General features: G+C 40.5%; 1 protein-coding gene across 3 annotated transcripts; it reads right to left on the bottom strand.

The window, feature by feature from the left end:
* Window positions 1–713: 713 nt before the first annotated feature.
* pcdh18b (protocadherin 18b) lies at window positions 714–11,450 on the bottom strand. Of its 3 annotated transcripts, none has more exons than XM_058063551.2 (4): window positions 8,708–11,450; window positions 7,931–8,019; window positions 5,989–6,158; window positions 714–2,053 (listed from the first exon to the last, which is right to left on the bottom strand). In XM_058063551.2, exons 1-4 carry the CDS (start codon window positions 11,192–11,194, stop codon window positions 1,170–1,172), a joined length of 3,630 nt encoding a protein of 1,209 aa, XP_057919534.2. In that variant the 5' UTR covers window positions 11,195–11,450; the 3' UTR covers window positions 714–1,169. The 3 variants fall into 3 exon arrangements, with proteins under 3 accessions (XP_057919534.2, XP_057919536.2, XP_057919535.2); XM_058063553.2 differs by having other exon boundaries at window positions 6,043–6,158; XM_058063552.2 differs by having other exon boundaries at window positions 7,931–7,986.
* Between the last annotated feature and the right edge of the window lie 257 nt (window positions 11,451–11,707).

Here is an 11,707-nt window from a genome sequence, read left to right as displayed (position 1 = left end):
TGTATTGGTTTCCATGGTGATTGCAACAACATTGCCATTGAAAATGAATGGACATTTTTCTGACAGGTCAAAACCTTGTGTTGAATGGAAGATGCAAACCTAAAACTGTGTCCCTTTTTTAAACCCTGCAGTATCATTGTCCGGCCACTAGAGGGCTCAGTCTCTACAGTGTTGTATCAGGGCTTGGTGGGTGGGAGCTCCTGGTCTCTGCATTTTAAGGTGAACATGGCTTTCCTCTAGGTGTCACCCATTAACCGGCTGTGAAGACAGCATGTCCACCTGGAACCACTTGTGGAAATTACTAAAAATTAAATTGGTAGTTTCATTGTGGGAAAAAAAAACATATATATAAATTTAAATTATTTTTAATAAAATAAAAATATACATATATAATTAATATCATATTAATTATTAATTAAATTAATTTTAATATTTTTAATAAAACAAATATATAAACAAATATATATATTCTTTTTTTCAATTAAAAAAATATAAACATATATATATAATATTTAAAAAAATATTAAAATTAATTAAATTAATAATTAATATATTAATTATATATGTATATTTTTTATTTTATTAAAAATAAATTAATTAAATTAATAATTTTAAATAATAATATTAATAAATATACATAATTAATCACTTGCACAAACCTAAAACAGGTACTACATGAAGTAATACAATAAGACGGCATATCAAGTCGTTGCATTTTATTTGTGTGCCATATACTTTCTCAAAGACTTCACAAGAACGAGTGTCATTAAATTCATATATTCATGTGTACATAATATTATTAAGCAATACAAAGAAATAAGTAAAACATTTAAATATTCAGAATGTCAAGCGCATGTCAAAATCTCAATACAACGTTTGTACTCAACATGCATTCAAAAAAATATAAAAATAGACCTTTGGTTAAGTTTATGTACATATTTTTTTAATAAATATAAGTATACAAGTGTATTTTTAAAATACAAAGATAAATACGGTGGAGTGACGTACATTTTGTACCATCCAACAATTACAAATATTTTTGGGGTACTTAGCGTTCACATAACACAATTACTACATTAGAAATGCAACTTTAACGACAATTGCAGGTCTCATGTTATTGTTCCTTTTTGAATAAATAGGCGATAAAAAAAAAAAAACGAAACGGGCGTCTAGCTCTGCCGGACGTCCTGCAGCAGTTTGTTGATCTCAGCCACAAGCTCGCTGGCGTCCACCAGCTCGTGGCGGCTCTCGCTACGTTTCCCCTGTAGATGGCTCAGCACCGAGTCAAAATCGTCCTCTTCGTAGTTTTCTGGGATTTCCTCCATGGCAGGAAGCCACTTGGATGACGGAACGGGAAGGGGTACAGGTATAGGCGCTGGAGCGTGGGAAGGCTGCACCAGAGTCTGTTTGAGGTTCTGCGAGCCGTTTTTGGCCGCCTGAGAGTTCTTGTGACTGTTATTCTGGCAGCTGAGCTTAGTGCTGGCTTTCAGGGTGTGGTAGCTGCCGCCCTGGTGGTGACCGGATGGAACCATGCCGCTTCCCGGATTCTGGAAGTGAGTATTGGCCGCCCATGCTGCCACGCCCTGCTGGTGAACAGAGGCGTTGGCCTTGCCTGGAAGATGGCCCCTTCTTCGATCTAAAGATCCAGTCATTGGTACGCCGATACCGCTGAGACTGGTTCCTTTCTGGTTCTCGTTCACTTGAACGTATGAATCCAAACCTTGGGGCAGAAGCCGCTGGAAAACACTGCTCATCTCAGACAACAACGATGTTCCGCATAGGTCTTCATCTCCTCCATGATCTCCATGATCTTCCCCTCTGCCCAGGTCTTTCCCGAAAGTGGAGAAGCTTTGACTCCGGTCTGTTGTACTTTCAGGACACGGTTGTGGAGTGATTTCTGGGGAAAGTTCAGCTGGTTGGCGGGCCTCCTCCCCAGGAATGTAGAGATTACTTCGGTAGTCTGAGGAGGATGACGCTGGGGACGCCAGTGGGGGCATCCAGCATTGATCTGAATGACCCAGGACTCGACACTCCTCGGTGCAGAATCTCATACCTGAGAAGACAGTAAGAAATACATCATGGTGAATTACTGCAACATATACAGTAAACCTCAGATATATCGGATTCAATTGTTCCCACTGGTTTTGTCCGATATAAGCGAAATCCGTTATATGCGGATACCGGAAAATGTCCGTTTTACGCAAATATCGGATTTATATCCGGTATATGCGTAAATCGGATTTTATCCGTTATAAAAAGGCACTTCCTTGACTATGTTTCCAATGTACCTGGACGCGCAGGCAATGCTGCAAACGCTGCAAGACCTGATAGTGATAAGTGAATTTTTTTGGAAGTAATATTCTTCATTTTTAGTAATAACCGAATCTTTCGAGTCCGATATATCCGAGGTTTACTGTACAGTAATCCCTCGTTTATCAAGGTTTATCAGTTCAAGACCTGATAGTGATAAGTGAATTTTTTTGGAAGTAATATTCTTCATTTTTAGTAATAACCGAATCTTTCGAGTCCGATATGTCCGAGGTTTACTGTACAGTAATCCCTCGTTTATCAAGGTTTATCAGTTCAAGACCTGATAGTGATAAGTGAATTTTTTTGGAAGTAATATTCTTCATTTTTAGTAATAACCGAATCTTTCGAGTCCGATATATCCGAGGTTTACTGTACAGTAATCCCTCGTTTATCAAGGTTTATCAGTTCAAGACCTGATAGTGATAAGTGAATTTTTTTGGAAGTAATATTCTTCATTTTTAGTAATAACCGAATCTTTCGAGTCCGATATATCCGAGGTTTACTGTACAGTAATCCCTCGTTTATCAAGGTTTATCAGTTCAAGACCTGATAGTGATAAGTGAATTTTTTTGGAAGTAATATTCTTCATTTTTAGTAATAACCGAATCTTTCGAGTCCGATATGTCCGAGGTTTACTGTACAGTAATCCCTCGTTTATCAAGGTTTATCAGTTCAAGACCTGATAGTGATAAGTGAATTTTTTTGGAAGTAATATTCTTCATTTTTAGTAATAACCGAATCTTTCGAGTTCGATATATCCGAGGTTTACTGTACAGTAATCCCTCGTTTATCAAGGTTTATCAGTTCAAGACCTGATAGTGATAAGTGAATTTTTTTGGAAGTAATATTCTTCATTTTTAGTAATAACCGAATCTTTCGAGTCCGATATATCCGAGGTTTACTGTACAGTAATCCCTCGTTTATCAAGGTTTATCAGTTCAAGACCTGATAGTGATAAGTGATTTTTTTTGGAAGTAATATTCTTCATTTTTAGTAATAACCGAATCTTTCGAGTCCGATATATCCGAGGTTTACTGTACAGTAATCCCTCGTTTATCAAGGTTTATCAGTTCAAGACCTGATAGTGATAAGTGAATTTTTTTGGAAGTAATATTCTTCATTTTTAGTAATAACCGAATCTTTCGAGTCCGATATATCCGAGGTTTACTGTACAGTAATCCCTCGTTTATCAAGGTTTATCAGTTCAAGACCTGATAGTGATAAGTGAATTTTTTTGGAAGTAATATTCTTCATTTTTAGTAATAACCGAATCTTTCGAGTCCGATATGTCCGAGGTTTACTGTACAGTAATCCCTCGTTTATCAAGGTTTATCAGTTCAAGACCTGATAGTGATAAGTGAATTTTTTTGGAAGTAATATTCTTCATTTTTAGTAATAACCGAATCTTTCGAGTCCGATATGTCCGAGGTTTACTGTACAGTAATCCCTCGTTTATCAAGGTTTATCAGTTCAAGACCTGATAGTGATAAGTGAATTTTTTTGGAAGTAATATTCTTCATTTTTAGTAATAACCGAATCTTTCGAGTCCGATATATCCGAGGTTTACTGTACAGTAATCCCTCGTTTATCAAGGTTTATCAGTTCAAGACCTGATAGTGATAAGTGAATTTTTTTGGAAGTAATATTCTTCATTTTTAGTAATAACCGAATCTTTCGAGTCCGATATATCCGAGGTTTACTGTACAGTAATCCCTCGTTTATCAAGGTTTATCAGTTCAAGACCTGATAGTGATAAGTGAATTTTTTTGGAAGTAATATTCTTCATTTTTAGTAATAACCGAATCTTTCGAGTCCGATATGTCCGAGGTTTACTGTACAGTAATCCCTCGTTTATCAAGGTTTATCAGTTCAAGACCTGATAGTGATAAGTGAATTTTTTTGGAAGTAATATTCTTCATTTTTAGTAATAACCGAATCTTTCGAGTCCGATATATCCGAGGTTTACTGTACAGTAATCCCTCGTTTATCAAGGTTTATCAGTTCAAGACCTGATAGTGATAAGTGAATTTTTTTGGAAGTAATATTCTTCATTTTTAGTAATAACCGAATCTTTCGAGTCCGATATATCCGAGGTTTACTGTACAGTAATCCCTCGTTTATCAAGGTTTATCAGTTCAAGACCTGATAGTGATAAGTGAATTTTTTTGGAAGTAATATTCTTCATTTTTAGTAATAACCGAATCTTTCGAGTCCGATATGTCCGAGGTTTACTGTACAGTAATCCCTCGTTTATCAAGGTTTATCAGTTCAAGACCTGATAGTGATAAGTGAATTTTTTTGGAAGTAATATTCTTCATTTTTAGTAATAACCGAATCTTTCGAGTCCGATATATCCGAGGTTTACTGTACAGTAATCCCTCGTTTATCAAGGTTTATCAGTTCAAGATCTGATAGTGATAAGTGAATTTTTTTGGAAGTAATATTCTTCATTTTTAGTAATAACCGAATCTTTCGAGTCCGATATGTCCGAGGTTTACTGTACAGTAATCCCTCGTTTATCAAGGTTTATCAGTTCAAGACCTGATAGTGATAAGTGAATTTTTTTGGAAGTAATATTCTTCATTTTTAGTAATAACCGAATCTTTCGAGTCCGATATATCCGAGGTTTACTGTACAGTAATCCCTCGTTTATCAAGGTTTATCAGTTCAAGATCTGATAGTGATAAGTGAATTTTTTTGGAAGTAATATTCTTCATTTTTAGTAATAACCGAATCTTTCGAGTCCGATATATCCGAGGTTTACTGTCGTTGGTTTCAGCCTGTTTTAAAAATGAAAACAATCATAATTGCTCGTGAATACTTTTTAATTATTATTTTTTTCTCTGCGTCTGATGCCTTGCTGTGAATTTCCGATAAAAAGAAACAATCCAACTAGACTGTTCAATGCCATTGAAAGGAACTCGACGTCTTTCCCTTTTATGTTCCTCCTCAATAATACATGTCCTCCCAGAAAATCTCTGAAGACCAAATTAGACAAATCAAATATGCCGTCATTAAAGGCGGATGCACGTCTGACTTCTTCAATTGAATGACTTCATTAACATGAAAGCAGCATTTATTATACATCTTAGAGCAGATGAAAAGTGCATATGGTTGCACCGCAAAGGGAAGCCGCTGCATACCGTGTGTGCTGACTGATAAGAGGGTCAAAATTAAATATTTAAATTGAAAAAGAAAATGATAATTACAAAGCTGCCAATCCAACTGTACACATGAATTAAAATCAGGGCTGCGTGGCTTTAGTTTCTGCATTGGTTTGTTTATGTATAAGAAGACTAATGATTGTTTTAACCGCCGGAAGAATTCTCCACAACAATGTAAATATTTGCATAACTATGAGGTAGGCATACTCTATTAATAATCTCTTAAACCCGCCGATCCAGATGGTCGCATAAAAATAACAACAGTGGAACAGACGGCAAGAAACGTTAACACAAAACAGGTTTTTATAGTTTTACAATTATAATGTTACATGCAAAAAAAAACCGATTCAAAATGCACGTGCATGCCATGATGAAACTGTCTCGGTCCTAAGCAAGCAAACTGTGATTCACGTTTTCTTGTTCCCTGCAATGCAATGTGGAAATAGAGGCTAAAAAAACAAGTGTCAGGACAGAAATGAAGGGATTTGAAGGTAAGCGTGTGAAGGAAGACTACCTGCATGCATTCTGTGATGGACATCGGGAGCATAAAGCTCGGTAAATCCCTCACCAAGGAGTCTATCAAAGGGCGACTCCCTGCCAGGCTCGTAGTCGCTGTCGCCTGCCTCGCTGTCACCACGACCGCTGTCCTTGAGACTGAATTTATCCATCTCGTTCAGGGCATACCTGTAGATGACAACATTTGAAACAATTTCAGAGATGAGTTTTTAATCCAGGGTGTTCCTCAGGGATCCACATACATTTAGTTATTTATTGTAAAAACAAACTAACACGCTTGTTTAATTTGACAGTATTGTCAGGGCATTTCATTGATGAAGCCTGTGCGGACAGTCCAGCTCGCATCAATTCATTCTCAAAGACTAGATAGGACAGCTGTAGTCTTCATCAGTTCATGCTCTATGCCTATATTAGGCAATTGTAGTTAGTTCATGCTAAAAGACTTGATAGGACATCTCCACTGAGCTCATGCTAAAAGACTAGATAGGACAGCAGTAGTCTTCATCAGTCCATGATCAATGCCTATATTGGGCAATTGTAGTTAGTTCATGCTAAAAGACTAAATAGGACATCTCCAGTGAGTTCATGCTAAAAGACTAGATAGGACAGCTTTCGTCTTCATCAGTTCCTGCTCAATGCCTATATTGGGCAATTGTAGTTAGTTCATGCTAAAAGACTAGATAGGACATCTCCACTGAGCTCATGCTAAAAGACTAGATCGGACAGCTGTAGTCTTCATCAGTTCATGCTCAATGCCTATTTTGGGCAATTGTAGTTAGTTCATGCTAAAAGACTAGATAGGATATCTCCAGTGAGCTCATGCTAAAAGACTAGATAGGACAGCTGTAGTCGTCATCAGTTCCTGCTCAATGCCTATATTGGGCTATTGTAGTTAGTTCATGCTAAAAGACTAGATATGACATCTCCACTGAGCTCATGCTAAAAGACTAGATAGGACAGCTGTAGTCTTCATCAGTTCATGCTCAATGCCTATATTGGGCTATTGTAGTTAGTTCATGCTAAAAGACTAGATAGGACACCTGTAGTCTTCATCAGTTCATACTCAATGCCTATTTTGGGCAATTGTGGTTAGTTTATGCTAAAAGACTAGATAGGACATCTCCAGTGAGCTCATGCTAAATTACTAGATAGGACAGCTTTCGTCTTCATCAGTCCATGCTCAATTCCTAAATTGGGCAATCTATCCAGTCTTTCATGCTAAACGACTAGATAGGACATATCCAGTGAGCTCATGCTAAAAGACTAGATAGGACAGCTGTAGTCTTCATCAGTCCATGCTCAATGCTTTTATTGCGCTATTGTAGTTAGTTCATGCTAAAAGACTAGATAGGGCATATCCAGTGACGTCATGCTAATAGACTAGATAGGACAGCTGTAGTCTTCATCAGCCCATGCTCAATGCTTATATTGGGTAATTGTAGTTAGTTCATGCTAAAAGACTAGATAGGACATATCCAGTGAGCTTATGCTAAAAGACTAGATAGGACAGCTGTAGTCATCATCAGTTCATGTGAAAAGACTATCTAGAACAGCTGTAATTAGTTTATACTCAAATACTAGATAGGACAGCTGTAGTCTGATGGGTTGGTAAGGGATCCATAATATTTAGCATAATAGTTAGCATAATATTTAGCAGGAAGTGCTAAACGATTAATGGAATCATTATTCAGGTCCATAACAACCTGAACAGTCATTGCCATTGCTTTTAATGCCCTGACAATACAATGACCTGAATGAGTGAGAATATTCACTGGCAGTTTTACAGCATTTAGTATTTAGTATTCCCTACTCCGGGAGGAAACCAAAATCAAGCCGAGGGCCGCATTTTGGACATCCACCAACTCATCGTCATTGTCCATGCTACTGATGGAGAGGAGTGGGACACATTTATTTAAGTCATTTCCAGATGTTTGCATTACCTGTAGCTCCTGGTGTATTTGTTGCCTCTGAAACTTGGCCGTGGCTGGTACTGGCCCTGATGGAGCATGGACAGAAGCTGTGAGACTTGCTACAATCCCCAGAGAATAAGAAAAAAAAGGACAAAGGACAAACAAAAAAAATAAATAAAAGATGAAAAGGGAAAAAATGAATGGAGTCAAACAAGCAAAAATCACAAGACAATGTAACGTAAATGCTGTTTGGGGGGGGGTGCATGACTTCTGATTGTGATGTTCAACACAAACATAAAGTGAGCTGGAGGTGAGATAATGATATAAATTTGGAATGTGGACTAAATAATTTTACTACAGTAAACCTCGGATATATCGGATTCAATTGTTCACACTGGTTTTGTTCGATATAAGCGAAATGCGGAAAATGTCCGTTTTACGCATATATCGGATTTATATCCGGTATATGCGTAAATCGGATTTTATCCGTTATAAAAAGGCAACGCTGCAAATGACGTCGTATAGCGGCCTGTCACAATTCGGCGAATCGGAGCGCCACGATGCGGCCATCCGATATATGCGAGGGAAATTTAACGGAAATGCATTGGAACGGAACTGGAGATTTTGTCCGAAATAGACGAAATCCGTTATAAAAAATCCGATATATGCAATGAATTTTTATTGGAAATGCATTACAGAAAAATCGGTTCTTTTTTATCTGTCCGTTGTGAGCGAATTTTCGATATATCCGAGTCCGATATATCCGAGGTTTACTGTATATCAGGAAAACAATATCATATGTCTTACCTCAACAGGAGGTGTGGTGTGAGCCAACTCCAGGGCAAAATTCTCCGCCACATGATTGGAGGAAATAGTAACAAGACTATTTAATGACTGGTGGCTGTGATGGCTCTGCCTGCTCCCTAGGGTTCCTCTTTCAGGAGCAGGAGAAGCCGCTGGGGAATGCGGGTGGGACCGGACAGGTAGCGTCCCGTTAACGGTCGGCACCAGGGTAATGTCCGCTTTGTGGATTTGCCTCGTCGGCTTCTTCGGATGATTTTGATAACTGTTTTCCGCCACTCTGCAATTGTAGTTTCGCTTGGGGTCCTTCTTTTCCCGGGTGCAGCGACTTGTGGCAAACATCACCATGACGATAAGCAGCAGAGCACAAACCGCCCCCAAGGATATGATAATAATGAGGGAGAGATCCAAAGCGGACTGGCTGGACCCCGTTGGATAAAGCGGGGGCAGTATGTCCATGTTCTCCTGCAGGGTGATCTTGAGCAGGGCCCCCGCAGTGAGTCGATTTGCGCCCCTGTCCTGGACTTCTAACCTGATCTCCATCACGTCCCTTTGGACTTGTTCTAAGCTCGCGTTGGTTCTTAGCTCACATCGCCGAGCGTCCATGACAAAAAGGCCGTCTTCGTTTCCGCCGACGATGGAGCAGCTCAACTCTCCGTTGGCGCCGGCGTCACGGTCGGTGACTTTCAGAGCTGTGATCAACTGACCCGGCGATGCGAACTTCCACACCGGAAGTTCAGCGGTGTGATTTTGAAGAGACGGGGAGTGAATGATTGGCGGATTGTCGTTTTCATCCAAAACTGTAAGCAGTACGGTGGTGTTAGCGGATAGCGAAGGGTTTCCTCCGTCACGTGCTTGAACAATGAAGGTAATATGGCCGACATCTTCGTGGTCAAAGCTCCTCAGGGCGTAAATGGCGCCGTTGGAAGGGTCAATGGTCACATACGTGGAAATGGGGCTCCCTTGTACTAGGGCATCGACTACGGAATATGTCACTTGACCATTGGTACCCAGATCCGGATCCGACGCCACGACCGTCATGAGATAAGCTCCAGGGGAGTTGTTCTCGGATTTGAATATTTCATAACGAGTCTTTTCAAAACGAGGCGGATTATCGTTCTCATCCAGGACTTGAACGGTAAAATGTTTAATGGTGGAGAGACTCGGGGAACCTCGGTCCTCGGCGATGACCGTTAAGCTGTACTCCGATCTCTTCTCTCTATCCAACGAGATGTTGGTGAGGATCATGTAGTTCTTTTCATACGTCTTCTGCAGTCTGAAGTGACCGTGTCCGTGTAGCCTGCACATGACTTCACCGTTCAAACCCGTGTCGCTGTCATCGATGCGAACGAGAGCAATGAACGTATCCACAGGAGCTCCTTCGGAAATATACGCCACTTCCTCTTTACCTGGCGTCATCAAGTTGATGTTTATTTCGGGTTTGTTGTCGTTTACATCCACGACTTTCACAACGATTTTGCAAAGTCCTGGAATGGAGTTTGGGCCTAAATCCTGAGCCTGAACATCGAGCTCATAAGACGAAGTAGCTTCATAGTCCACCTTCTTAATTAGAGTAATATGACCGTTTTCAGGGTTGATTTTAAACGTTTCTAAGATCTTCGGCGAAACGTGACTGCTAAAAGAGTAAACAATCTTTCCGTTGGTTCCTTCATCTGGATCTGTCGCGTTTAAATCCAGAAGAAGAGTCCCAAGAGGAGAGTTCTCCAACAAATTCACGACATACGCCTGCTCTTCAAAAGTCGGGCTGTTGTCGTTTGAATCAGAAATGCTAATTTTAAGCAAAGTGGAGCCAGACTTTGGGGGGTCGCCGTTATCTGAAGCCGTAAGCCGCAGCTGGTAGCCGGACTGAACCTCCCGATCCAATTCCCGCATGACCACCAGCTCCGCGTACTTGGCTCCATCTGTTCTGGTCCTGATGTCTATCTTGAAAAAGTTGTTTGGAGTGAGGGAATAAGAGTGCAATGAGTTCTCCCCGACGTCTGCATCCATGGCGCCGTCAAGCGGGATCCGGGTCCCCACGGAGGCGCTCTCGGAGATCTCAATAGGGACAATGGCACGGGAGAAATGCGGGGAGTTGTCGTTTATGTCCAATACTTCCACCTCTACGTGGAACAACTGCAGGTACTCCGTCGGGAGCGTGACTACGTCAAATTCAATGGAACAGTTCAAATTCTTTTCACAGAGTTTCTCTCGGTCGATTTTGGAACCGATGCTGATCTCTCCGTCGTCTTCCCGCACGGACAGGAACGGTGTGCTTCCCCGTTGCATGGCTTTGAAACGAAAGGACAGAGAGCTCGGTAGTTTGGATAAAACTTCAGCGACGTCCACTTTTAAACGTGCGATAACGGTGCCCACTCGCTGTTCTTCGTAGACTTTATATTTTAACGTCTTGGAGTTGACACAATGGAACGCTGCCATCCAAATAAATACTGCGAGTAATACCGAAAAGGGAATGTTGTATTTAGCTCCCATTTTAGTGCAGCCGAGAGTTCCAGAGGCAGGGAATAAAGACAGGAAAAAAAAACCTTAATTTTCAAACATTATAAAATCCTCATTTGTGGTTCAGTATCCGGAAAAAATATGACATAAAAGCATAAATAAAGGAAAAATTCCACTCCTTGTCGATAGAGTACTTGCATACATCCATATGTGGCCGTCGCCAACGGGAGTGAGCGTCTCCTGGAAGAGTGAAAGAGTGAAAGGGAGGGATTGAGAGCGCGCTTGCCTCGCTGCCTGCTCAGCTTGCAGTTGTCTCCACCCACCCCGCACCCAAGCTGTCGCCTCAAAAAATCTTTATACAAAGAGACCAAAAAGCAGCACCCCCCCACCCCCACCTCCTCCTTCTCCTTCTCCTGCATGAAAAGTGTGCCACAACAATGGCCCAGAGGAAGAACTATTCCAGGCTCAGCCAAGTCTCAGACAAACTGACCCACAGCACACGTTCACATTGTTGGTTTGTTCCAACGACGTGTGCCAGGCTAGCTC

This window comes from Doryrhamphus excisus, linkage group LG22, assembly GCF_037039965.1.
Source record: "Doryrhamphus excisus strain RoL-2023G ecotype Guam linkage group LG22, RoL_Dexc_Guam_v1.1, whole genome shotgun sequence".
Lineage (NCBI taxonomy): Eukaryota > Metazoa > Chordata > Actinopteri > Syngnathiformes > Syngnathidae > Doryrhamphus > Doryrhamphus excisus.
Note: the sequence above shows the minus strand (reverse complement) of the source record. Positions and strands in the feature narration are given on the sequence as shown.

What these genes read in the sequence shown, in the direction of transcription:
- pcdh18b (XM_058063551.2), bottom strand. Translation starts at nt 11,194, where the DNA reads ATGGGAGCTAAATACAACATTCCCTTTTCGGTATTACTCGCAGTATTT. An exon ending in ACACCACACCTCCTGTTGAG is followed by an intron (nt 8,020 to 8,707) that starts GTAAGACATATG and finishes TGGGGATTGTAG; the next exon opens with CAAGTCTCACAGCTTCTGTC. An exon ending in CCATCACAGAATGCATGCAG is followed by an intron (nt 2,054 to 5,988) that starts GTAGTCTTCCTT and finishes CTGTCTTCTCAG; the next exon opens with GTATGAGATTCTGCACCGAG.